At 34.0% G+C, this 27,207-nt stretch overlaps 1 protein-coding gene across 2 annotated transcripts in view; it reads right to left on the minus strand.

Annotated features, from left to right (window-relative positions):
- The window catches only part of LAMA2 (laminin subunit alpha 2), a 626,305-nt gene that overhangs the window by 234,280 nt on the left and 364,818 nt on the right, over positions 1–27,207 (minus strand). For both annotated transcript variants that reach the window (XM_082406304.1, XM_082406303.1), the window contains exons 14-17: positions 25,810–26,021; positions 17,302–17,413; positions 11,593–11,706; positions 5,366–5,493 (exon numbers count right to left, since the gene is read on the minus strand). In XM_082406304.1, the coding sequence (XP_082262430.1) occupies positions 5,366–5,493; positions 11,593–11,706; positions 17,302–17,413; positions 25,810–26,021 (566 nt within the window). The remainder of the gene's footprint in view (positions 1–5,365; positions 5,494–11,592; positions 11,707–17,301; positions 17,414–25,809; positions 26,022–27,207) is intronic.

The raw sequence follows: 27,207 nt of genomic DNA on the forward strand, positions 1-27,207 counted from the left end.
AGAAAGAGGCGAAAAATGAAGGGCAAACTCATCTTACTTCATGACTGTGGTTTGGGTCACACGAATTTTTGAAATTTCTCCATAAGTTTTTTCTTCTTTCAGTTCAATGATATCTGTTCTCTTTATTCTCAGGAGGCCCATTTAGCAAACATATTTCTTTAATTATCTCTAAATAATGTGAAATCTGATGTAATGTCCATAATTGGATTTTGTAATTAGAATTGGGTTATTTTCTGTGTTTCTCTAAACATGAGTTTCTCATTTAGCAGAATAGGGATATGATCTGAGTAAAGACTTCATGCTGATAAATTATGAAAGCAAATACTTAGCATAGTGCCACAATAAATTAAGTAATTAAACCTGCAGTTTTTCATCCTGTCTAGCTCCTTACATTTGAGTTAGCATAGCTGTTGCCAAACACTAGAGTCATTTTTTACAATGGACATTCATAGTTTGTCTAACATTAAGTTCTATTAATTTTTTTGTTTTTTTGCTTCTCTTCAATGTCTCTGTAATTGTTTCTATTTCTATAGTGCCATTGGAAGAAGCACAGAGAGGTGAATCAGAATATACTGGTTCTAGTATTGGTTCTGCCACAAGCAAGCTGTATGATCACAATCCAGGCACTTAATTTCTCTGGAGTTTAGTTTTCCCTCTGGTATATGGGACTAGTAAGATACACGATAATCACCTGTGTGTACATAAAACTATATGTGGGAAAGTGCTCTAAAATACCTAGCACACCCTAAAATTTCTAAATAAAGTTGTTGAAATGAACATGTCCTTAAATTTAAATTTTGTCTTAGAATATTTATATTTCTCTGTTATAAGTACTAATTTTAACAACAATTCAATGTGGCCCCTTGAGTGAGTCCAAAAGTCAGCTCTAGAAGTGGTCCATCCTTTCAAAAATTTAAAGTTTAGCATTTCTGATGTGCATAAAGAAGTAGTATTCACAATGATATTAGTAGACAGAACTTATTAAGAGCCTACTCTCTGTTCAGCTTTGTGCCAAGATTATCTCCAATTTTATTATATAACTGATGAAAATCTACAATGATTTCAATCATATTATTTATTCAAACACATTCTAAGTGTTCAAGGGCAGACAGTCATGTGTCTCTTTCATATCATATTTAATCTATAAGCTGTGTGATGCCAGAAATTAATTAATATAAACATTTGAAATATTTACATTTTTATTTGCTTCTCTAGAGATAAATTTCACTACCTAGTTACAATCTATAGCTAGAATATATACATCACCAAGATGAGATGGCTAAGCAAACAGTGGACACTGTAAATAGTTGATGAAGTGATATATATATATATATATATATATATATATATATATATATATAATTTAAATATTATATGCTTGTCTGTATTCATACATCATAATAATTATACTGATCTATCTCTATCTCCCTACACATTTGATTTATTTTGCAATATTATCTAAGAAATTTGGAGCCAAAATGCTTATGATCTATAAGATTTATGACTGGGGATTAAATAGATAAATCACCAAGGCAAAACTATCACTAAGCCTTACAATTTTAGATGAAGGTTGCAGCAACCTTTAGTTCAATTTTTTTTTTCTGAATAACTTATGAACATTCAAATCCCATCTTCTGAATAATATGTAACTAGTCAAGTTATTCCTCAGAGTTTCTAACTCAGATTATAAGTGTAATGACTTTTTAAAAACTTTTTTAAAAGGGGAGTTTCTCTAAGTCATTAAGTGTCCCCATTATTTAGTGAATAAAAAAATTCAGGTTATTAGATTAAAATGAATTTTTCTCATCACTATTGTGCAGCTAAACTATGTTAATTTTCAAAGTTGTTTTAAATTTAAAAGACGTAATACCTCTGAAAACAAATTTTTAAACAAAATGGATCATCATTGTTCCCTCTTTCTACTTATAAAAATGCCACTTTTTTATTTAAGTATAGTTGATTTACAATATTGTTAGTTTCAGATGTACAGCACAGTGATTCAGGTTTTTTACAGATTATATTCCACTATAGGTTATTACAAGACACTGGGTATAATTCCTGGTAAAAATGTCACATTTAAAGCTGGCATTTAAAATTGGTTTTTGCCCTCTATTGCCAATTCTACTTCTAAGGTTAAAATTATTACTTAATAATTTAATAATTATTTAATGTAAATGAAAGCACCTGAAATTAAGAATCTTTAAATATTTGGTGTAACTTACATTGTTATTATTGAGTTGTCTTTATTTTAAAGAAGCAAGATCTGCATAATATACCGAACTGTAATACAATACTTAAGAACATTTTATCACTGGACACTGGGACCTCAATCCTTTTTAGCACTGATGGATGGTATTTTAACGCTTACTGACTTTCTCCTTTCAGGAACACAATTAGAATCCATTTTAAAGTAGAGGCACAGTAAACAGAGAAGAATGGGTCATGAATGCCTATAATTACCCAAGCAAAGTTCTCTCCCTAATGGCTCTTCTGCATTTATAGTAATGTTGGTCTAATTTGAGGATAAATTCATAAGGTCTATATATTCACTAAATTACATAATTCTGCAAATGTATTAGGCTAGGATTCCCATGGTACTATGAATGGTCAGCTGTGCTGAATGCCACTGACATTTTGGCTGAGAAGGAGTGCAATGCAGATGAGTGGCCAGATGCTATCCCTTTGTTTTCCTCACCTCAGTGAAAGTTTTGTATACATTGGATGGTTCTGGAAAATTCCATTCAGCTACGTGAGTGAGTAGGTTCTCCATTGCTTGATCTGACCCTTCACAAGTACACCAGAGAGCAAGGTCTGTGTCATCTTATGACCAACATATTCATTATTTTCCTTTTGCCTTCTTCCTCTTCTCTGACATCCCTGGTTACCAAAGGATCTTCAGTTTTGTAACCATCCAGGCTCATGCCCTAAATTCTGAAAATGTTCTGATCACTAATATATAGTTACCCCATTTCCCATTTAAGTCTCTTAATGTTATCACTTAAAATGCAGTGTGTTTTTTAAAGAAGCCCTCAATGTAAAACTGTAGAGGCATTGAAAGCACATTGGACTTTAAACTTAAAATTCCAACTCTGATACTTTAATATTTTATGACTCTGAGCAAATTACTTAATAATGGTCAGTCCTTATATTAGGCTCACCATGTTCAGTCATTGCTTTAGGTGCTTTGTGTATTTTAATTTATGTAATTCTCACAAGAACCCTATGAGAGGGTCCTGTTATCACAACTAATGACAAGAGAATTGAGGCACAGAGAGTTTAAGTAACTTTCCCAGAGTCACACAGCTAGAAAGTATGAAACTCAGCATTTAAATCAAGGAATTCTCTGAGAATTGGCACTATAATGCTCTTTTCCCACTCGGAAACTCTTTTCTTAATCTATAAAATAACAGTAATAATACCCACTTATTGAATAGTTTTTGAAGGTAAAATAATGCCAAATATAGTGCTTGAGCCTATGCCTAGAATGTAGTAGGCTGCTTTCATTAAATCTTAGTTCTTTCTCTTCTTTTCCAGTGACTAAGATGGAAAATTCTGAGGGAGGAAGGTTGTCAGGAAAGAGGACAAGGATTTCATGTGAGATGAAGTGTAGGAAGCATAGTTCCTACGAGGACTTTTAAATTTAATGACAGAATTATTCTCAAAGTCTTTAGCTTGTAGTATTTATGGACTCTAGTAACAAAAGACCATTTCCATTAGGAATATCTTGGGTAAGACCTCAGAGTATGACCAACTTGATAACACCTTCACATTAAAAAATTGTAACCGACAGATTTCATTAAAAATCATTAAAAACTTTTGCTCTGCAAGCATTAATAACAGCATTTAGAAACAGGTGGAAAGTACATAAAATAATATGAATTTTATTAAGCACTAAGCTTGCCTTTAAGAAAAATTTTTACAATTTCTTTGATTTAAAACTATAGTTATTTATAATTTTTACTAGTAAAAAGTGTTGATTATTGTTCAACATAATATGCCCCATTAAAATAAAAAAACATTTTTGGTTTCAGGGTCTTGCTTACGTATTTGCTTAAAGGATGGCTGCTCTAAGGGGAAAGTGAATTAGAGCAGCTGAAATACACTGTTCCCCTAAAAGGTAAAAGGAAGAGCAGACAAAATATATACTTTTAAAAGTCTGGTACAGAAAGAGAAAAACAAGTATAGTATAATATCCCTTATATGTGGAATCTAGAAAAATGGTACAGATGAATTTATTTGCAAAGGAGAAACAGAGTCACAGATGTAGAGAATAAACTTATGATTACCAAGGGGGGAAGGGGGGGTGATGAATTGGGAGATTGGGATTGACATATATACACTACTATGTATAAAATAGATAACTAATGAGAACCTGCTGTATAGCACAGGGAACTCTACTCAGTGTTCTGTGGTGACCTAAATGGGAAGGAAATCTAAAAAAGAGTAGACATATGTATATGTATGACTGATTCACTTTGCTGTACAGCAGGAAACTAATACAGCATTGTAAAACAACTATATTCCAATAAAAATTGATAAAGCAAAACAAAACAAAAACAAACAAAAATCAAAATCTGTTACAAAAGGTTATTATTTTAGGTGAACAAACAGAAAATTTTAAAAAAAGACAGAAAGAAACCTGGATGAGTAGAGAAATTGTATGAAGTTTGCATTAAACTTTTTCAAGATGTAGTTTATGTAAAATAAGATGTAAATTATCACCCATATTTCAATATTCATATAATTTATCATATAATACCATTATAACTATATCAATAAGATAAACATATATATATATATATACATAATATGATATATGATAACATGATAAACCCTGCGCTAAGGGACAGAACTGGTGCTTAAAGTTCAACTAACTGATTTTTTATTTTACCTTTTTGAGGGGTTTATGACTTGCCTGAGAGTTACAAATATTGTGTGACTGGGACCCAAATGAGCAGCATTTATATTAGTAGTCTTTTTATTACAGTATGAAGATGTGTGTGTGTGTGTGTGTGTGTGTGTGTGTGTGTGTGTGTGTGCTAGTGCTTGCCTGTGGGCACAGGTCTACATTTGTATAATATATGTCTTCTGTTCTTTGGAGTTGGTTTAGAAAACCTATTTGAGTTCTGTCTCTTAGATATTAAATCCCCCAAACTAGAGCTAAAATACTAAAAATTCTGTGGAATAAATAGCCATAACTTTAAATGTTTTATATTTAGAAAACCTCACAGTATCTTCTTGAGAAATTCATGCATAAATTTATTATTTTTTTATGTGTGACAAGAGAAAGGGTAAATTCTGTATCAAAAATGCACTTGCAGAACTGGATTCCCAGCTCCTGAGAGAGGTTAAGTTTGTTACTCACTTATTGGATGGGATATTGAGTGGACAGGCACAGGGCTGACAGTCATCAGAGGTTCCTTTAGTAGCATCACCATAGAAACCAGGAAGACATTTATTGCAATACAGGCCACCAGTGTGATCCTTACAGTTCTGAGGAAGAAATGCACATCAGAGTTTATTATTTCGGTATCAAGCATCAACATGTTACCAAAAATACATCTACAGAATCATTAGTCTATTCCCCGCCAGCAAGAATAATTTTCCACATTAAATGGTCAATTTTACAGCTGGGAAAGAGCACTGAAAGTTAATTTAATATCTAGCTTATAAACTACACACTAGTTTCAGCATATGAATACTTACAAAAAGATGACTGAAATTCATTATAAATTTTTTTCATTATGCAAATAGTATTTCCTTTTTTTCTTTGGTTTTTTTTTTAAGGAAATACAAGTGATTGTGAGTGTGTGTATGTGTGTATAGTTATAGAGTCTTAATAATATATGTTTAATGGAAATTGTACCTGATTTAGGTAAAAATCAATTGTTCAGCTTAAAACTGCTGATTCAATGAGAACTATGGCTAATCCTACAAATCCTCTGACACTATGGCCTTTTACATCAGAGATTAATTTGGACCTCAGTAGGCTCTGATGATGTGGACAATGCACTAATGTATTACAGCTGCGAGGGCCTTGCTTCACTCATAATTTAAAAATGAGAATATTGAAAAATTTAAAAATGTATACCAATAAATAATAAAACCACAAGGCACATAACAATTTCCCTAACACACTGTTTTTTATTTTTTATTTTTTTTTAACATCTTTATTAGAGTATAGTTGCTTTACAATGGTGTGTCAGTTTCTGCTTTATAACAAAGTGAACCAGTTATACATACACATATGTCCCCATATCTCTTCCCTCTTGCATCTCCCTCCCTCCCACCCTCCCTATCCCACCCCTCTAGGTGGTCACAAAGCACCGAGCTGATCTCCCTGTGCTATGCGGCTGCTTCCCACTAGCTATCTATTTTATGTTTGGTAGTGTACATATGTCCATGCCACTCTCTCACTTTGTCACAGCTTACCCTTCCCCCTCCCCATATCCTCAAGTCCATTCTCTAGTAGGTCTGCATCTTTATTCCTGTCTTGCCCCTAGGTTCTTCGGACAATTTTCTTTTTTTTTTTAGATTCCATATATATGCGTTAGCATATGGTATTTGTTTTTGTCTTTCTGACTTACTTCACTCTGTGTGACAGTCTCTAGGTCCATCCACCTCACTACAAATAACTCAGTTTCGTTCCTTTTTATGGCTGAGTAATATTCCATTGTATATATGTGCCACGTGTTCTTTATCCATTCATCTGTTGATGGACACTTAGGTTGCTTCCATGTCCTGGCTATTGTAAACAGAGCTGCAATGAACATTGTGGTACATGACTCTTTTTGAATTATGGTTTTCTCAGGGTATATGCCCAGTAGTGGGATTGCTGGGTCATATGGTAGTTCTATTTTTAGTTTTTTAAGGAACCTCCATACTGTTCTCCATAGTGGCTGTATCAATTTACATTCCCACCAACAGTGCAAGAGGGTTCCCTTTTCTCCACACCCTCTCCAGCATTTATTGTTTGTAGATTTTTTGATGATGGCCATTCTGACCAGTGTGAGATGATATCTCATTGTAGTTTTGATTTGCATTTCTCTAATGATTAATGATGTTGAGCATTCTTTCATGTGTTTGTTGGCAATCTGTATATCTTCTTTGGAGAAATGTCTATTTAGGTCTTCTGCCCATTTTTGGATTGGGTTGTTTGTTTCTTTGATATTGAGCTTCATGAGTTGCTTGTATGTTTTGGAGATTAATCCTTTGTCAGTTGCTTCATTTGCAAATATTTTCTCCCATTCTGAGGGTTGTCTTTTCGTCTTGTTTATGGTTTCCTTTGCTGTGCAAAAGCTTTTAAGTTTAATTAGGTCCCATTTGTTTATTTGTGTTTTTATTTCCATTTCTCTAGGAGGTGGGTCAAAAGGATCTTGCTGTGATTTATGTCATAGTGTTCTGCCTATGTTTTCCTCTAAGAGTTTTATAGTGTCTGGTCTTACACTTAGGTCTTTAATCCATTTTGAGTTTATTTTTGTGTATGGTGCTAGGGAGTGTTCTAATTTCATTGTTTTACATGTAGCTGTCCAGTGTTCCCAGCACCACTTATTGAAGAGGCTGTCTTTTCTCCACTGTATATTCTTGCCTCCTTTATCAAAGATAAGGTGACCATATGTGCATGGGTTTATCTCTGGGCTTTCTGTCCTGTTCCATTGATCTATATTTCTGTTTTTGTGCCAGTACCATACTGTCTTGATTACTGTAGCTTTGTAGTGTAGTCTGAAGTCAAGGAGCCTGATTCCTCCAGCTCCGTTTTTCTTTCTCAAGATTGCTTTGGCTATTCAGGGTCTTTTGTGTTTCCATACAAATTGTGAAATTTTTTGTTCTAGTTCTGTGAAAAATGCCAGTGGTAGTTTGATAGGGATTGCATTGAATCTGTAGATTGCTTTGGGTAGTAGAGTCATTTTCACAATGTTGATTCTTCCAATCCAAGAACATGGTATATCTCTCCATCTATTTGTATCATCTTTAATTTCTTTCATCAGTGTCTTATAATTTTCTGCATACACACACTGTTTTTTAAAATTGAAATGGTATTTTTCTGTCAATTAGTATTTTTTGAAACCATGTTCTTTTCAAAAATAAAAAAAATCAAAATAAAGTAATTTATATCTTGATTTCTTCAAATTAATTAAAGTATATTCATAAACCCACTTTGTGTTCACAAAATTGATCAAGACTGGTAAAGGTGAGCAATCAGATAATCAACAAATGAAACTGTCTATAAAGCATTGATAAGTTTTAATGATGTTTTGGCATCATGTAAACATAACTTCTTCAGTCTCCAATGATACAATAAAATGTATCTAATGCCTATTACCTATCATACGATATGGATTTATTATGACTGAAATACATTTTTAATTTTACAAGCATATAAAATGCTATTTTTTCCTTATTTCAAAAGAATTCATCAGAGCTTGGAGTGCAAAACCTTTAATTTTATCATCAATAACTAAATAGGTAGAGGAAATGGCTAATAGCCAAAATATAAATTCACTTTAAGCATAAAGTAAAAATTTATTAATCTGATTGACCAATGAGATAGCCAGTTTGATTCAATGAAAATTCTGAATTATTATTTCTTTTAGTATATTTTTAAGAAGCTCAATTTTAATTACACTTAGTAAATGGATTTAATTTTAAAAACCCATAAATAAACACTTCTGAACATAGCTTGTTAAATTCCTTGGGGAGAGGGACAGATTCTTTATTGTAGATAATGTTAAATGAAAATCCAATAATCCACTTGCTTACATTCTGTAAATGTGGGAGTTAAGCTCAAAATATATGAAGTTTTCAAGCTCTGAAATCTCATGAGAGTTTCATGACAGTGAGTAGGTAATTCTTTAGTATCTGGTGATACTTGAAAATAGGTTTTCCTTTAAGGTATTTAAAATTCTCAAATTTGTTTAGCAACCCTCTATCAAAGTAGCAAAGGTGTTAACTTTATTATCCACATTTGTCTAAATAACAGCACATTGGGATGGAAGGTGCAAAACATGGATCAATTTGATGAAAGGCTTTCCTCTTTGATTTCATCTTCATATTAGTTCCTTGCAGTTTTCAAGTTTAAAGTTGTCTCTTACTAAAAAAAAGTATGTTTTTTGCAATATTCTTTGCATATTGTCAGATTGACACAATCAAAATTATATCTTCAAAGACTTAGGGGCTTTAAAAAATAAGATTATAAAACTGATTATGTTTTAACCATGTTGAAAATGGTATTTCTAAAACTCAACTGAAAATCTTGCACAACTCAGAGACCCTGCTTTTCTTTACTGATTTGAAAGAAAAATAACATGTAGAAGTTTCTTACATTTCCTAATGTCATATTTCAGTTAATGTAAATAAAATTAATCTTAAAACTCAAGTGTTTCTGCAGTTGAAACCATAAAACAATATTAGACAACAATACAATGGAAAACCCAAACTGAAAAAGACAAAAGGTTCACTCTGATGGGCTGGTTATTTTTACAGGTGTCCTGCTGCAAAAGTACTTTCCAAATGTCTATTCACATCGCTTATCACAAGAACAATGACAAGGAACAAGTATCCAATCTTCCCATGTGGCTTGAGAGTTTCCTAGGTCACTTCAAAAGTACTTTGAGTCAAAATGACCTTTAAATATATAGTAAGTCCGCCCTATAACAGAGGTCTGGATTTTGATCTGATATCAAAAAATATTTCAGTTAATTTCTAATTAGATTTCAAAGCCAAACTAAAAAGCAGTTTATCTGTAAGTTTTGTAAATTTTCTGTCTAATGCTGGTGGGGGGAAGCATAAATAATAAAAGAAAAGGAAGCTAAAATGCGGGTCAACCAAACAGTAAGAATGCCTTTGATGTGCAACATTTAAATATTTTTCTCTTTGTGGATCACATTAGAATGAATATACTCAAAATGGAACATCAGCATTTAGTTATCAATACCATTTCAGATAAAGAGCATTTGAAAGTCTCCAGAAATATGTTACATGATCACCTATTTACCAGCTACAGTGGAAATCTCAGAAAACACCCCAGATTCTGTCTCTATCATCAAGATCTCTGTTGTTTCCCTAAGATTCATTGTGTTATTTGAAGGAGCCTCCTATCTCCCTGTCCATGAAACAAAGTCAGTAAACTAGGCTTCATTAGTAGAAGGCCTCACATATCATTGATCCCCTCCCTTCTTCCTCCCAAAATTATGCTGGATGAAACTATTTTATTCTAAAACAATGGGCTTTCATTCTTAGAAATATTACATAACCAAATGAACTAACAGCATGATTTTAGACTTAATGAATGCAACATGAAATATTACTATTAGGAACATTAAAAGTCTGGTATCATGAAATATTTATTTTTGTCTTTCTAGGTTTCAGTAAAGCAAATCTATATCTGGTTTGGGCTGAATATTTCCTATTGCATGTTAGTAAAGTGTTTAAAGGTAACTCAGTATTTTTTCCAAAGTACATTTTAAAAGACTTATTGTATAATTAAAATGAAAATCACTTAGTCTTTCTATTCATAACAATGCCATTTGAAAAATCTACTGATCCACAAATTAAGGCTATCACGCTTTATACTGCAATGCAATTAAACAAAATCTTCTATAGAGAAAACAGAAAGAGCATCAGTAAGCCTAAATACCAAATCACGTTGAAACAAAAGCCCTGAATTTTCATTTTGGATTTTTTCCAGAAGCTTTTAAGAAGAAGAAAAAGGGTGGGGGGAAGAATGAGCAAGAGAAAGAGAGAACATTAAGAAAGACAGATAACAGAGTCTGCCTTAAATTCTACAGGGAAACGAGAGTATGATATCTTCCTAAACTGGCACCATTTCAAATTGTGTTTCTGCAAGACTAATGAAATGAGAAGTGTTGTTTCAAGCTTCATGCCATGTCAGACAATATAAAACTAACATGCCCTTGAGTTAATCAGAATGGTCTATTCAGTGTAATTCTCTAATCCAAAAGCTTCTTAGCAGGATGGAAAGTACTTTGCCTTTTGCAGAGCTTTTTTTCTGGTTAAAGTATAGACTTAATTGTAGAAGGAGTAAGCAGCTCTGGTGAATATGTATTGCATATATTTATTACTTTTTAATCTATATATGATGCTTTGTATTTAGTTAAATGCTGACATTTGAAAATAAAAAAAAGTGTAGTATTCCCTCATTTTCAAAGTGAAAAAAACTGAATTATGCCTATTACAGAGGTTACATTTTATACTTTTCATATTATGGGGATATAAATTATTTTCTGCTACAGAAATACAGTCTATTTTTTGGTAGATTTATGGAAGGGATTGAAACTATATATATTTGTGGTAGATAGGTATCCCAGTCATTAGTTATGCTTTACTATGATGTATCTGATCTTAATTCAATTCTTAGACTAATATGAATAAACACTTTCTAATGCTTGTTAGTCAGGGAGACCACGTATGAAAGAATGTTCTCAGCTTCCAACTCAGTTCAATATAAAGAGTGCCATCAAATCACTTCCTGACTCAAGTATTTAAGGTCCCAAAGGTAGTAATTGAATTGCAGGGCCTATTGAGCTGATTTCAGCCCTGTCAATCAGCATCTCCAAAGGAGAAAGCACTTACCAGGCATTCTCCAGTGATATCATCACAGGATTCCGCGTGACCAAAGCACTGACAGGGTTCACAGATGCCACCAAAAATAGTGCCGTTAACTCGTCTGTGCCTAGGCCAACAAGACTGAAAGGAAGATAAGGCTTCAAGTTAGTCTCAGGGATTTTTTTAAAGTTTGCTTTTTGTCTTTATTGGGTACAGGAAAATATTTAGGTAGCAAACCCAGAAAATGTGCTTGTCAAAGCATTGTCATTATGGAAATATTGCTACAGAGCTATTCCTCCTGACATGGGAGCTTCGTACTAACCTTAGTATTATTGGCAGGTATGAGATTAGAAGAAGCATTAGCTTGATGTCTCTTCTGAAATAGCAAAATAAAGCAGAGATATAAAGAACTGAAACATGACAGTCTCAAAGTAAAAAGCACAGATAAGAAAATGGAAGAAAAAGTACTGAAAAAAAGCAGCCGACAGAAATGGACTCTTCAGAACCTTAGCCTAAGAGAGCACCTAATGTCATTCCAAGGAATGTAGATTCTCTGGAGTGACCTCCCTTTCCCACGTACAAACTGCCCATAACTGTCACTTTCAGAAAATCTTTGCAGTCATTTGGAAGAAAGGTAGCATCTGCTTTTACATTTGATCACACACATATATAATTTATACCTCTCATTCTCAACTTCCTCCATCCTATTATGCTTTCTCAAATTTACACAAAATAGTTTATGATTTATTTACCATATATTTATTCCCTTGATATTTTATTTTATGGCATTATTCTACTAGAACTCTACTTATATCTATCATTTCCTTTTTAAGTGTGAAACACTTTACCGTCCAAAAATAGAATTCTGATTAGAAAAAGGGTATTTGGGCCATACAGTATCTGTGTGTCTGTGCTGGCTTTCAGTTCACCGTCATGTTTAAGTTTATCTTCCGTTGGGGTCACTATAAATTGGATGGGATGCAAAATAAGGGGACAAACTTCACTGCCCTCTAGGAGGTTATGATCTCCATCAAGTTAAAATTGCATTTTGTGGGTTATTTACCATATTTCTGGATGGCTAACTATGACATAATATATCATGAAAAGGCCTTTTTTTCCCAGTTGAAAGTGGAAACAAGAGAGAAACCACTGAAGTAATAAAGAATACAGAATTGTGTTGTGTATTGTTGGAAATGTTCCTTCTGCCTCAGGATATGAGGACTCTTAAATGTGAACATCGATAGCAAACACATAAAAAAAAAAGGATGAGCTGATACTTCATATCTGAAAGGAAAACAAAACAACTTTCCTCTTAATTTGCACAGTACAGAAAAGGTGTCAATTTTCTAACCTCTTCTAATAATTTCTCCTCATTAAAAATGTTGTCACCCTAGACTCATTATAGAAGAGATTTTGTAATGTAATATACATTTCTAAAAACTAGTGAAGCTACATATCCAGAAGGGGGTAGAAATTAAGGGTGTTGATAACAAGGAGAGAACTGATTTACTCTTTTCAGGACAAATATTCATGGAATTGTCATTAATAAGTGATATATATATATATATCTGCAAATGTACTGCTCATACCCCATCTTCTTTCTTCAAATTTCCCAACTCTTTACACCTCTCTCTTAGCCAGTAAATTCATCTCATTAGTCACAGAGAAAATTAAAGCCACTGGAAGCCAAATTTCCACTACCAAGTCCACAAGCATAAGTGTATATTTCCATTTGTCATATTCCCCTCTGGAACAGGTATGCAGGATTCCTCATCCTCTCAAAGGAATATCACTGCACTTGTAATCTGTATTCCATTATCTATTGTCTTCCCAATATTTCCTCTCTGTGCTGCATCAGTAATAGCTTTCCTTTCTGTTGGATCATTACTATCAGCTTGAAAATATGATCTAGTATCTCCATCAAAAATCAGCTAACAGAAAAACAAGACAAAATTACTTCCTTAATATCTTATAACTTTCAGTTACCTACCTGTTTTTCTTTTCAGTAAGACTGCGTTAAAAAGAATGGATATATATATATATATGTGTGTGTAACTGATTCACTTTGCTGTACACCTGAAACTTCCACAACACTGTAAATCAACTATACTCCAATAGAAGTTTAAAAAAAGAAAAAAATTTAAAAAAATAAAATGTCTTTTCTTCCTCACTTCCCTTTTATGCTTCATTCCATCCTAATCAGTCTTGTGCTATCACCACTTGATTAAAACTGCTCTTGTCCATGTCACCAAATTCCAGGGAGCCAAATCCAATGAACAATTCTACAATCAACACTTTATTGCTCTCTCATCAAGATATGGTTTAGTTGATTCCTATCTCCCTCAAAAGTCCTCTTCTCGAAACTTCCATGATATTACAGTCCCAAAGTTTCCACCCCATTTCTTTGCTGTCTCCTCTGCTTCAACCCACTTCTCATTGTCAGGAGCTCCTGGGGGCTTAGTCACTTTCTTTTTCTTTCCACGGGTTCTCCCAGGTCATTTTATTTAGTCCCCTAGTTGATGATTCCTTCTAAATACATATCTCTAGACCAGACAGATATTCTGAGTTCAGGACCTACATTGGACATTGACAGTACACTTCATAGCTCTTTCAAACCTAATATTTCCAAAATGGATTGCTGATTCCATCCTCCCCATCACAACTGTTCCTCTCCCAGTTTTCCTCAACTCAGTAAATGGCACCACATCCAATTGCTCAAGCTCGTCATCTGACTCATTCTTAAAATCTTTAGTTTTTTCAACTCTCCCATGGCATGTCTATCAGTAAGTCCTATTGGTTCTACTACCAAAATATATTTAGAATAAACACATGTCTTTCTACATCCTCTGTCATTATACTAACAAACCACTATCATCATTGCATTCTACCACAGTAGCATATTAACCATTTTCCTTCCTACCATTCCTGCCATGTACAATATGTTCTACACACTGTAGTTATAATGACTTTTTCAAAAAAATATAACTCAGATCATGGCATCACCCAGCTTAAAGCCTTCTTTCCATTGCATTTAGAATAAAACCACAAGTTCTTATCATGCATGCAAAGCTCTGAATGGTCAGCCTCCTTCAATCATACCTTGTGCCACTCTCTTACTTGCTTACTAAGCTCCAGCCATACCTGCCCCCACTCAGCTCCTTGCTGACTCCAAACTCTGTTTCACTTCCTCTTCAGCTCCTTTTACCTAAGCTGACCCTAAACTCAGTTTAGATGCTACCGCCTCAGAAAACCTTCCTGACAACCTCTCATAAAGTAGTCCCTCCCATCTAATCTTCCTATACCCATTCTCAGTACCTCTGTCAAGGCACCCTGTTTATTTTCTTCATGGAATTTATCATATTTATCTAAATTTTCTTTGTGGCATCATATAGAAGAGGGAACTGAGATTTGAACTAAAACACCTTTTTTTAGTACCAAACTTTGCTTTCACTTCCTCACCTGTTCCACTTGTCAAGTGAAATGAATTATGATGATACTAGGAAAGTATGAAAATATTTGAAAGATGAACTGTGGGGGGATTTATAAGAAGTAGAAATGAGAAAAAAAGGATTCTGAATCAACACTGTGGACCCAAACAAAACAGAAGAGAGTGATTTTATAATGGAGTTACAGAATGTGTTTTTGGTAAGCTAGAATTAAGACATTAATAGTCTTTGGAGTTTACTCAGCTTTTAAAGGATCCAGTGATATTACTGATAACAAAACTAGAGTGCCTGGCCTTAGGAACTCAATAAAAAAGCAAATGAATTTAGGAAAGGATAGGAATAGTTAATAGTGACTTTAAGGATAGGAAGTTTCAATAAAGAAAAGAAGGAATTATTAGAGTAGAAAAAACTAAGAAGCCAGAGAGAAACTCCAGAGTTCATTGTCTTCTGATTCAACTAAATTCTTTTATGGATTCCAAAGTAACTTTATTTATCAATTATCATGTGAGAGGCACAGGAAGGTTTTCTTATCCCTACTCTGCTTCTTTGTTCTGACTCTTCCACACTCGCTTGCTTCTCTCTCTTCCTACCTAATTGTTACCATTATTTCGCATCCAATTTGAGGTTTTTCCACCCTAGGATACTTTCTGTGATGTCTCTCTCCACTGGAATTGCTCACCTCTTTGAAAGATTATTGCACTTAACTTCTGTACCAGTTACTGGAGCCTTAATTATATAGGGCTGTGATCCAATTTTTCATAGGTATTTGTTCTGTCTCCCTAAACAGACTGTTAGCTCTTTAAGAACAGGGATTGTGATGTAATCTTCTTGATAATCCCCTCAGCATCTAGGGCAGAATTTACCAAAGATTCTTAATAAATACTTTTGAAGAAAGAAAAGAAGAAACAAAATGCATAACCAATTAAATAATTCTAATATTCAGACAATTTTAGATTCAATGGGCATTTGAAATTTGTATAAAAGATGATGAAGAGCACTGAGAGTAAACAATGTAGGAATAAGTGTTAAACCAAGAATAGAATCAAGGTATTTATTATTTCAGTTGAAATAAGAACATAAAGGTTCAAAGAGAGCTTTCTGGTTTGAAATAAAAACTGCTAGGCTCTTAATAAAAAAATACTTTTCATCAAGTACAGTATTTATTTTACATGTAAAATCAAATTTGGGTTGAGAGAGCTAATTCATTTCCATGATTATTTTTCTCTTCTCTATTTGAATTTTGGAAAAGTGACAGTGAATTACATTTAGTTTTATTTCCGGATAGGTGAATCTGAGCCCAGTTAAAGAAAACACATTTGTCACCAGTATGACTCTAAGCCCTGAGTATCCTCCCGTAGCATGCATTATTTTAAAGTACAAGAGAAACGACAAAGCAAGGCCTAGGGTATTTCTGTAAATGGCATAATGGGGTAGTGTGCTGAAGTGGAACATCTTGGTACAGTCAGATGATTCCTTAAAGGCACCATTTTTAAAGAATTTAAGTTCCCATTTATCCGCAAGCCATGCCCTCTATCAGGGAAATGGTGTTTATATTTTTTTGACCAGATTTCAAGTAAAATCAATTTTCAAACTACCTAAAGAAAATACATAAAAGTAAATAAAAATTATTACCTTAGAAAGACACACTGTGATATTAAGTAAGGAACATTAATCTTATTATAAATCTAGAATATTGAGATGGCAATAAATATCTAAAACTTTAGGTGCTAAACAAATCAAAGACCTGTAGGAAATTTTCTAGATTAAGGTATTTCTTCCATATATTATGTTCTGGACATTTTAAAGATTGAGTCCTTCAGATGATTGTGATTTGGTTGTATTCTTAGGAATAAAGTAGAGAAAGAATGTGGTACATAGGATTAAAAAATGTGGAAAGTGTGAAAAAGAAAAGAAATGGTGCTAAATTCCTCATAAGTACTCAGGTGGAAATGAAAGAGAAATATATTGAAATATTATTCCACCATGATTTATCCTATTTTATCAACAGATTAAATTGAAAACAAACACTTAAAAAAACATCAGATTTTTAGCTATATGTCATAAGGCAAAATATCTCTACAAGAAACCTGATCTCAAGATGGCATTATATGAGTAACACTATTTGAAAGTCATGACTTTTTCGCAGACATTGGAGTTTCTTCTTTAACTAATAATACACTATCATTTGTGCAATCCTTGATGAAAAAACTAAGCTTATTTTAGAATAGTTTATGGAAAATAATGCTGAAGGAACTTAGAATGCACTGAAGCTATATTCTTGCAAACTTACTTCACAGGAGGAGCCAGTATACCCTGATGGACATTGACAAACTTCCACAGCTGCTGCAATGCTTCTGTCAGTAGGATAGGGGACAGCAGATTCAAGGCCAACAGAGCTCAGCCTGGAGCAGAAGGAAAAATAAATGGTAGATAAGCAACAAACTCCTAGGTGTTACATCTCTTGAGGAATAGTATAGAAACAATGATGTAAATATAAGCAAATTTTTATGTTGAAAAAGAAGGCAAATGAATATCCATAACTTGATGCTGTGGTCATTCATCATATTAGGCAAAGTCAGCCCAGTTAAAAGCGCTCACAACCAGTACCACAATCAAATGTTGAAAAGATATGACTATTCTTGCTCATTTCTTGGTTTTTGGCTATGTGTTTTGATTCCCCCCCACCTTTTTTTTTTTTGAGATACAGAGTTTAATATCATAGTTGAAGGGGCTTCCCTGGTGGTGAAGTGGTTAAGAATCCGCCTGCCAATGCAGGGGACATGGATTCGATCCCTGGTCCAGGAAGATTATACATGCCGCGGAGCAACTAAGGCCACATGCCACAACTACTGAGCCTGCGCTCTAGAGCCTGCGAGCCACAACTACTGAATCTGCGCACCCTAGAGCCCGTGCACGCTGCAACCACTGAGCCCGTGTGCTGCAACTACTGAAGCCCGCGCACCTAGAGCCCGTGCTTCCCAACAAGAGAAGCCACCACAATGAGGAGCCCACACACCACAACAAAGAGTAGCCCCCCGCTCGCCGCAACTAGAGAAAGCCCGTGCACAGCAACGAAGACTCAACGCAGCCAAAAAAGAAAAAAGAAAAAAAAACATAGTTGAAGGAATTTTTAAAACAGAAGACATTCATATGACTGACTTATTTTTAATATTTAAACTAGAAAAGCAGAAGGACATAATATTAATATTCAGTCCAACCTTTTAAATTTAAAGAAAAATGGAAGCAAAAGAAAGAAAAGAAAGATGGAAATTATTTTGGTTGCTTTTTCTCAGAGATAGATCTTCATGTTGGTAGGTAAAAGTGAAACTTTTTCAAATGCTCAGTTGAATTAGAACTATTTTCCTAAATTGTTTTGGGCCTAAACTAAATTCACTGTTTTCTGTACTTACGGGCTTCATTTTATTGGTACTCCTGTACAATCTGGTGATTTTAGCACAGAGATTTGGTATCATTCCTTATTCCTAGGAAAAGCTGGCTTGGCCAAATTGAAAAATGCTGTTACATAAGTGGTATATATGTATAGTGTGTGTATGTATTTCTTTCCAAATATGCAACCAATATATATTCACAATTTAAATAAATGTCATTAGTGTCTTATTGGCTTTTTCCCATTAAAAAAATAAAATGTAAAATCTTCATTGTTAAGAACACAAACTCAGAAGTCAGACAGATCAAGATTCATATCCTGTCTCTGACATTTACCAGTCCCGTAGCCTAGGAAAAATTACTTAACATCTCTCGGCCTCAATATCATCATCTATGTAATGGAGATAAAACAAGAGTCCATACCTGATGAGACTGATTAAAGGATTAAATGAAATAATGAATGTAAAGTTCTTGATATAGTACATAACTCATATACGTGGTTATAAAATGTTAGGCATTTTATTAACATATATTTACTCTTGCAACAGGATCAAAATGACTACATGAGTAGTACAAGAAATACTATTTCCATCCCCAAAACTAGATTTTTGTCATTTTAATGTATTAAAATAAATTTTAAATAAACTCTAAGAGCACAAAATTAAATGACTGCTATTGATTCATAATAATTATTGTTTTTTTAAAATGATTGACAGACCTCCATAATACATAATATGCCATTATTTAACCATAAAAAAGATGTAACTGATTCTTGCTAGGGTATGCATTTTTAGTTGCTTTCTTAAGAGTGGTGGTAGATTTTTATTGTTTGGCGATTCACAATTACCAAAGAGCTTGCCAGTTTGAGAATCTATGTTGTAATCAAGCCAGAGAACAAAGTTAATCAGCTCATTAAATGTATCTTCAGAAGTGACAACCTTTAACCAAGTCCTAAGCTTTTCAGCAACAAGTTTCTAAAATCTTTATTGTTTTTACCCCGATTTTCTTAATCCTACAAGCATTAAAAATCACTGTTTTACAGTGTTCAGGTTACATAGAGATCGAAAAAAAATTTCAAACGGTAATTTTTTCCACCAAATAAACTTGTATATGAAGTGTCACTGGCAATATTTTTTAAATTGAGGTGAAATTCACAAAACATAAACTAACAACTTTAAAGTGTCATTTAATACATTCACAGTGTTGTACAATCACCATCTCTATCTAGTTCCAAACACTTTCATTAGCCCCCTGCCCCCTCCACAATAAAACCCTGTATCTATCAAGCAGTCACACTCTAGTCCACTGTTCCCCCAACCTCTGGCAACTGAGAATCTGCTTCTGTTTCCATGGATTTACCTATTCTGGATATTTCATACAGATGGACATATATAATACATGACCTTTTGTGTCTGGCTTCTCTCTGTTAGCATAATGTTTTCAAGGTTCATCCATGTTATAACACATATCAGTATTTCATTCATTTTTATGGATGAGTAATATTCTATTGCATGAAAATACCACATTTTCTTATTCCATTCATCTGTTCATGGATGGTTGGCTATTTCTACTTTTTGGCTATTGTAAATATATTGCTATAAACATTTGTATACAACTATTTTTGAGTGCCTGTTTTTAATTCTTTGGGGTATATAACTAGGAGTGAAATTCCTAGATCTGGCAATTTTTAACACAACAAATGGTTTGGAAGAGTTACTAAAATAAGGATAGTACTTGTTTATGCTAGCATGAGTTTATGAGTACTCCTTAAGAACAGAGACCCTGTTGTGTCATCTCTCTACCTAGCCTGATCACGTCCATACATGCTCAACACATTTTTGTTGGATGGATGAATCTCTGGATGGATAGAAGGATAGACAGATAGTGGGTAGATGAACAGATAGATGGATAAATGGATGGATACAAGACCAAATACATACATAAATGAATAAATAAATGGATAGATGAAAGGAATGTAGTTATATTACAAACAATGTGTAACATACTCCATAACAAATGATACGCTGAAGCCAGGATCCACATTTCAGATGAATAAAATCAGATAAGTAGAAGAAAACTTACTTGTTTTATCTAACAAAGAAAATAAATTGAAAACTGCTAGCATTAGGACTTGAGGCCAGAGGCCAGAACTCATCTGAATTTACTGTGACATCTAATTGCCGGCAATTAATGGACTGTCACATGATAAACTTGTATTTCTGATCACTTTAATTTCAGAATTAGAAGATTTCATGATTACTATACTAGTTGATTGTCATACAAAAGACTATCACAACTTACTAAACAGCAGCCTGGTCAATTGTATATAGATATAATCCCAGGATTTTCAATATAAAATTAATGAGCAAAACGTAAAGAAAGAGTACTGGAATGTTTTAAAATAGAAAAATGAGTAATTGACTGCTTTAAGAAACAATTTAAAATAGAACAAAACAAAAACAAAAATATTTTCAATGAACTGCCAACCTTCATTTGTCTTTTGAAACAACAGATGTTCCTCTCCTTAATCTATGTAACCATTTTGAGCTCTGAGAAATTTCAACACTCAAACATCTTTCCCAGCAATATTCCACATTAGTATTCACTGAGCAGTCCCAGTGTTCATTAGGTTCTATTTGTTAAATGGGATTTTAATGTGTTTAACAGTTTTTAGTGTTACTCATGAAGAAGGCTGCAGTTTATTCTTTTTCTCCCTTCAATATGGTCATTTTATTTTCTTGATACAGGCTGCATTCATTTAAATACATAATGCTGGTAGTAATAAAGTACTAAAGTTTGGAGATGCATGAACTGTCAAAGATTTGTCAACTAAATCAAATGTTTTAGCTGGCTATTTCTCTTTATTATTATGAGTGGGAAATACAGATAAGGTGATGGATGAAGAGAAAAAACATAATTATATAAGCTAGTATTGAAAATATTGGAATCATATAAGAAACACTGTCCTGGAACTGTCTTAAAGATTGTTCTTAATATTTTTGTTTTCCTATATTTTCCACCAGAGTTAGCTATGTCATGCTTCACACACAAAAAAGAATAAAACCCAAACTATTCTTTAAACAACAGGACATTTGATCTTAAAACTCGTTTAAATAATTATTTTTAATTCACCTTTTTTATATAGAAGATATCTATTTAATTCTACTTAAACAAATGTTACTTCAGGTTGGTCACCATAGATAAAGATTTTATCGCTGTTCAGGTGCTTTGTTGTATTTCATTTTTGACAAAACATAAGATGATGACTTAGAACTTCCTTTAGCCTCTGTCCTGTGGAAGTTCCACAAAGTACTACTCAATTAGTGAAGGCTGATCATTTTTACCTCATTCCTAAAAAGGCAACAGAATCATTCACTGGTTCATTCAATGTCTGAGTGGGCCATCTGGGAACGAGCTAGACATTTTCTCCAAACATTTTCAATCCCATACCAAGTAAGGAAAATAACTGACAGAATCTGCTATTGTTGCAGCCATTCATCAAAAATATATTAAATGCTAATATGAGAATTCATCTCTTCCTCCCTAGTTCCACCAGGATGCTCTATGCACACTTCCACTGCACTCTTTATTATACTACCATAAACGTTACTACATGTCTGCCTTTCATACTCGACTATGCCTTCTTTGAATTCAAAGATCCTTTATCCATCTTTGTATCCTCTTTCCTGAGCCTAGAACTATCACATAATAATTACTGTGTACTGAGTGTCTTCTGTGCACTATCATGGGAACCTGAGACATAGCTCCTTTAAATATCAATGAAACTAATGTGGTAATCACGTTTTTGTCCACATTTACAAAGGCAGAACCTGAAGCTCAGAGAAGTAAAGTGCCTTGTCACTATAATACCATTAGCAAATGGTGCAGCACAGACTCAAACCCAAACCCAATGGTTAGCCTGTTACTTGACATTGTCTCCCAACATATACTAGATAGCAGGTCAGATGTTTTGGATACATCATTTTCTCACCTTAGCATTCAATCTTGAAAGCTAGGTATTCTTTTTGCCATTTTACAGAAGAGAGCTGCGACTCAAATACACAGGGAAGGCACTCAGTAAATACTGGCAGACTGAATGAATCCAATGTTACAGAATAGATTTGGGAGGTAGTCAAAGATAATGGGGAGAAAACACATGTGGGCATAAACCCTGGCTGAACCTCTTCCCAAGAGCAAGTTACATAAATCTTTTTAAGAGCCTGAGAGCCCTCGTCATAATAATTTCTTCAAAATGCGATTACCTGTATCATTAATTTCAAAAGGTAGAACTATACTATCAACACTATTTCTACAAACCTCAAAACACTCCTTTGTTTCTAAGGCTTTTTCTAGATTATTTATTACATAAATTCTGCGTAATATTTTTGATACCCACACCAAAAAATTTACTATTAAAAGTCATGTGAAAACATCTTGCCTTGGAGAAATTTCGTATTTCTTTTCAAGCAATAAAGACACATGGGTTGTATCACAATAAAGTCATAATGGGCTCAGTTATGCTGTGGTAACAGACAACTCCAAATTCTCAGTGGCTTAACAGAAAACAAAATTTACTCATGTGAAATCCTCTACAGGTCTGGGTAACTATTCCGGGTAGCTGACCTATGTGTGCTGTCAATATTTCAGGCTGTTTTGATCTTCTGGCAGCTAAGTAAGCTCCATAGAGTCTCAAACTGGCAATTCAGTGCTTTTCCAGGGTTTGGGGGGAGGAGGAGAGGAATAATACATCATTTCAGCTCACATTTCATTGGCCAAACCAAGTCCTATGACCACATCTACCCTCAAAGGAAATGCAATATTCCAAAAGGAGGAGATTAAAAATTTGATGAACTGTACTAATGTCTACTGTAGGGTATAAGAAAAAATATCAAGTTAAATATCAAGGATGCTACTAAAAATAAGGTTTGGTGAATTTAAAGGAGAAAGATACACAGTTAGGTTAAGTTGATTTCTCTTACATTCTTACAGGAGGAATGAAAAATTTTCCATTTTTATCTTCATCTTATCAATGAGGACAATGAGAAGGAAATCAATTAATTTTATCGTATGGGCCTCTCTTCATTGTCGAAAAGAATGACAGCAAAAATGGTCTCAATTTTAGAAATATCAGTCCATGCTTTATTCCAGATGTCTCCAAGTCTTAACGGTACTTGGAAAAAATGGTATTCCCTGGAATGATGCAGGTCAGATAGAAATGCTTCGGATTTGTGTGCTGATTTGCCATTAGCAAAATGCTTTTGCAGTCCTCTAATTCCATTCTCATAATGACTTTCTGACGTTGGCAAGCAATTGTCCTCATCCTTATTTTACAGGTGAGGTGATTGAATCCAAAGAGGTCAAAATGACACTTATGTTTACAACTATTAAATAGCTAAGTTGAAAACAGAAGTCAAAATCCTGACCTGCAGCCCACTTCTCCCTCCACTATTCAATTCCAGTTCCTCCATAACGGGAGGAACGTAAGCCCATTTGCTGAGAGAACTACCCTGGAAATAAATCTTCCTTAAGTAATTCTAAACATGAATTTCTGTTGAGATAGCTTCAATTTACTTGTGCTTGCACACAAGCTGTATACCAAGTTGGAAGCCTACTGTGCAAGACAAGTTGAAATCAATTCAAATGATGTTTTACAAATATGACTCAATCTACTAGTAGATCAGAGATAAATAAAATATAACAAGCGTACTGACTCGGGATTCATGCTGACTTTCAGCTCACCTGAAGTAGGTAGGAGTTTCAAATATGATATGGCTTTCACTTCTTGAACCACAGTGCCTTACAAAATGTAGGCTGCAGAAAGCATCACCTACTTGGATTAGTTCCTGTGTCAGATCCCATAGCCACACTCTGTGAACACGTTGTTCGTGTATGGGAAAACCTCAGCAGGCTCAAATGAAACTAGTGATTTTAAGATGGGCAGACACTAAAATTATCTGACATGAGTCAGGGGGATTCATGTCTTTGGATTAACTAGTCTGAGAAACAATGCTGGCAAAAATAAATAAGTCCCCCAGCCATTTTTTGTCAATTTGTTTGTCATTTATTTTGAAATCCAGAGGACTCATCTCGTTGTACTCTTTAAACATCGTGGCAATCTCTATTTACTAAATGTGAAAAAACATAATTAATTCCTAAGTGCTGCTTCTCATCTTCATGGCATTTTAACCCAGCTTCTAGCAGAATTGACTATGCAGAAGAGGTACATTGTTTGGCAGTGGTTCTGTTTATGAATCTGCGATACTCTCCTTTGGGAGATGATGATTACACTTAGTTAAAATACTACAAATGAAAGACAAACTAGGCCATGCAAGCAAATGAAGGAGGTAGGGGAGCATCAGTAATAAAAAAAAACCTTTTGCAGATAAATCAGTATTGGAGACATTGCTTTGATTATGGGTATGCCAAGTTGTCGGTTTGGGGTCACATTTGGTCATCTAACTTAACCTGATTTAGGACAAAATTGCCACGAGAGCTTGTGTTATTTACTATTAGAGTAGAAAAGGAGAAAGGAAAAGAGCTCATTCAGACACAAAGCTAAAATTCTGTCAGAAAAATACATCATTGTTTTAAAAATGGAAAGCACAGCAGCCTACAGTCAGCCCCTTATGGATGTTTGGTTCAAGTCAGGGAGCTCTCTCTTTAAGGAAAAAAAATGGAGAACAGAAAGGAATAATCCTTTGAAAGTGTTCTAGGTAAAGAGCACTTTACATAATCATCACATATAATTTTCACAACGACCCTGAAAGGTAGGCACTATTTTCTCCACTTCACATTTGAAGAAATCAAGTTTCCACAAGGACCAACCACTTGCCAAAGGTCACACATATAATAAGCAATAGAGCTAATTTAATTCCTAGTCAGGTTACCTCCAAAGCTCATACTTTCCTTTATATCATGCAGCCATTACAGTATTACAGTATTTTTTTTAAAAAAACTTGTAGTTACTTAAATGAAGGTGCTTATATTTCTCATCATAAACTATATACTATTAAGTCAGAGACGACTGAATTAATTAATGGAAGAAAATATTCTACAAACCACTTTCTGAATACGGGTATCCTGGAATTGTATCACTTTAGTTTTCCACTATCTGAGTCATCATAAAGGAGACTCTTTTCCAGTACAGCATTTCTCAGTATGGGAATCATTCTTATTGCATGCTCTGGCAGAATTGAGAAAGAATCATCAATACTAAAAAAGGACTAAGACAAATTCATCTTGGGTATGTAAAATTTTAAAACTTAATAGAAACACTTTTCAGAAAACCAGTGCTCCGTTCTTATCTACTATTTGAAGACAGCAAACCTTAGGGATCTTCAGTCACTCAGCACATGCGTGTTTGCCCCAAGGTAAATGTGTGAACACTGGGAGATGCAGTTCTTGAGTTTACCTGAAGATGGCATCCATCCCAAGGCTGTATGTGATTTGTATAAGGACTCTCTTTAAATTCGCAAGCACGGTCATAAACTCTTTCCTACTGACTGGGAAATTTGTGCCATGTATGGTAAATAAATCTTCTTTAAGTGACAACACATTAATATGTTCTTCAGATGGTTGCAGATATACCTCATCGTGGGCTGTGCTGATTCTCAAGTCATTTCCCTAACGAGAAAAAGAAAGTATAAAAGGGTAAAACTGTGAAAAAAAGGGATTCTCTTCTCTGTGGATTATCCTCAGTAGATTTTTAATTTCAGGTTAGCTTCCCCTGTCAGTCAGCATATTTCTAGTATGTATAAAAGGCAGAGAAAACAATTTAAATATTAGCCTTAACCAGATGCATCACAAAGTATAAGCTTCCTGGTTATGCATGACTTTGCTTCCCCCATTAACTAAAATAATAAATACCTGGCAACTAACTCATAGATATATGTGATTACAAATGTCTCAGTTTTACAGAAGTGTACAAAAGTTGCATATATCAAATATACTGTTTTATGGTGAATGTGGGTTGTATAGGAAAATAGGGAAGAAAACTTAGAACAGTGTATGAAGCTATTGTTTTAAAGGACTCTTCTATCTGGGGAAAAAAACCCAAACAAACAAGAAAAAACCCTGCAGTTTAATGTTCACAATAGGATAATGGCATCATTACCATTTGGGTTAACATTTTATCTTAGTTCATTCGTATTAATAATATGTAACTTCTCAACATTTTACATTTAGAGAATCCCTTTTATCTCAAAGGAATTCCATGACATACTTCTAGTTTCATACACATACATATGTAATGATATATATCACCCAGATCACTTCATCAAATACTGGGAACATTCATTTTGGGGAAAGAATTTTTTTTTACTGATTATCATGCCTGAAAGTTTCAAGACAAAAAACAACAGAGCCTCGTGCTAAATCAACATAGATCCATTTGGACTCATAAATATGCATGAAATGTGTGCTTTTGTGTGAGTTGAGGGGAGGAGGGCATGTATTATGTGAAAGGAAGAGTATGAGAAAGGATGGAAGACAGCCTTTGTGATAACTTTAGGCTTTTAGCATTTGGGAACTGCCTATGGCCCTCCAAATCCCGAAAGCAGTTTCTCCTATATTTTTCTTACCTAAATTAGGAGTTTTGAATGCGATTTAACTGTACCTAAATAAATGTTTCCTTTTCCATTTACTTCTACCTAATATAAACAAAGAAATAAACAATAAAATCTACTTGGAAGCAAGGAGAGATGGAAAGAGTACAACTATGTAAATCAGCCATTTGCCTAAATACTTTCAGTATCCTTATATTCTTGGGAAAATGGTCATTAAGTTTTAAATTTAAATCCCAAATCTGCTC

Source organism: Balaenoptera borealis (assembly GCF_965194805.1).
Source record: "Balaenoptera borealis genome assembly, chromosome: 9".
Classification (NCBI taxonomy): Eukaryota; Metazoa; Chordata; class Mammalia; order Artiodactyla; family Balaenopteridae; genus Balaenoptera; species Balaenoptera borealis.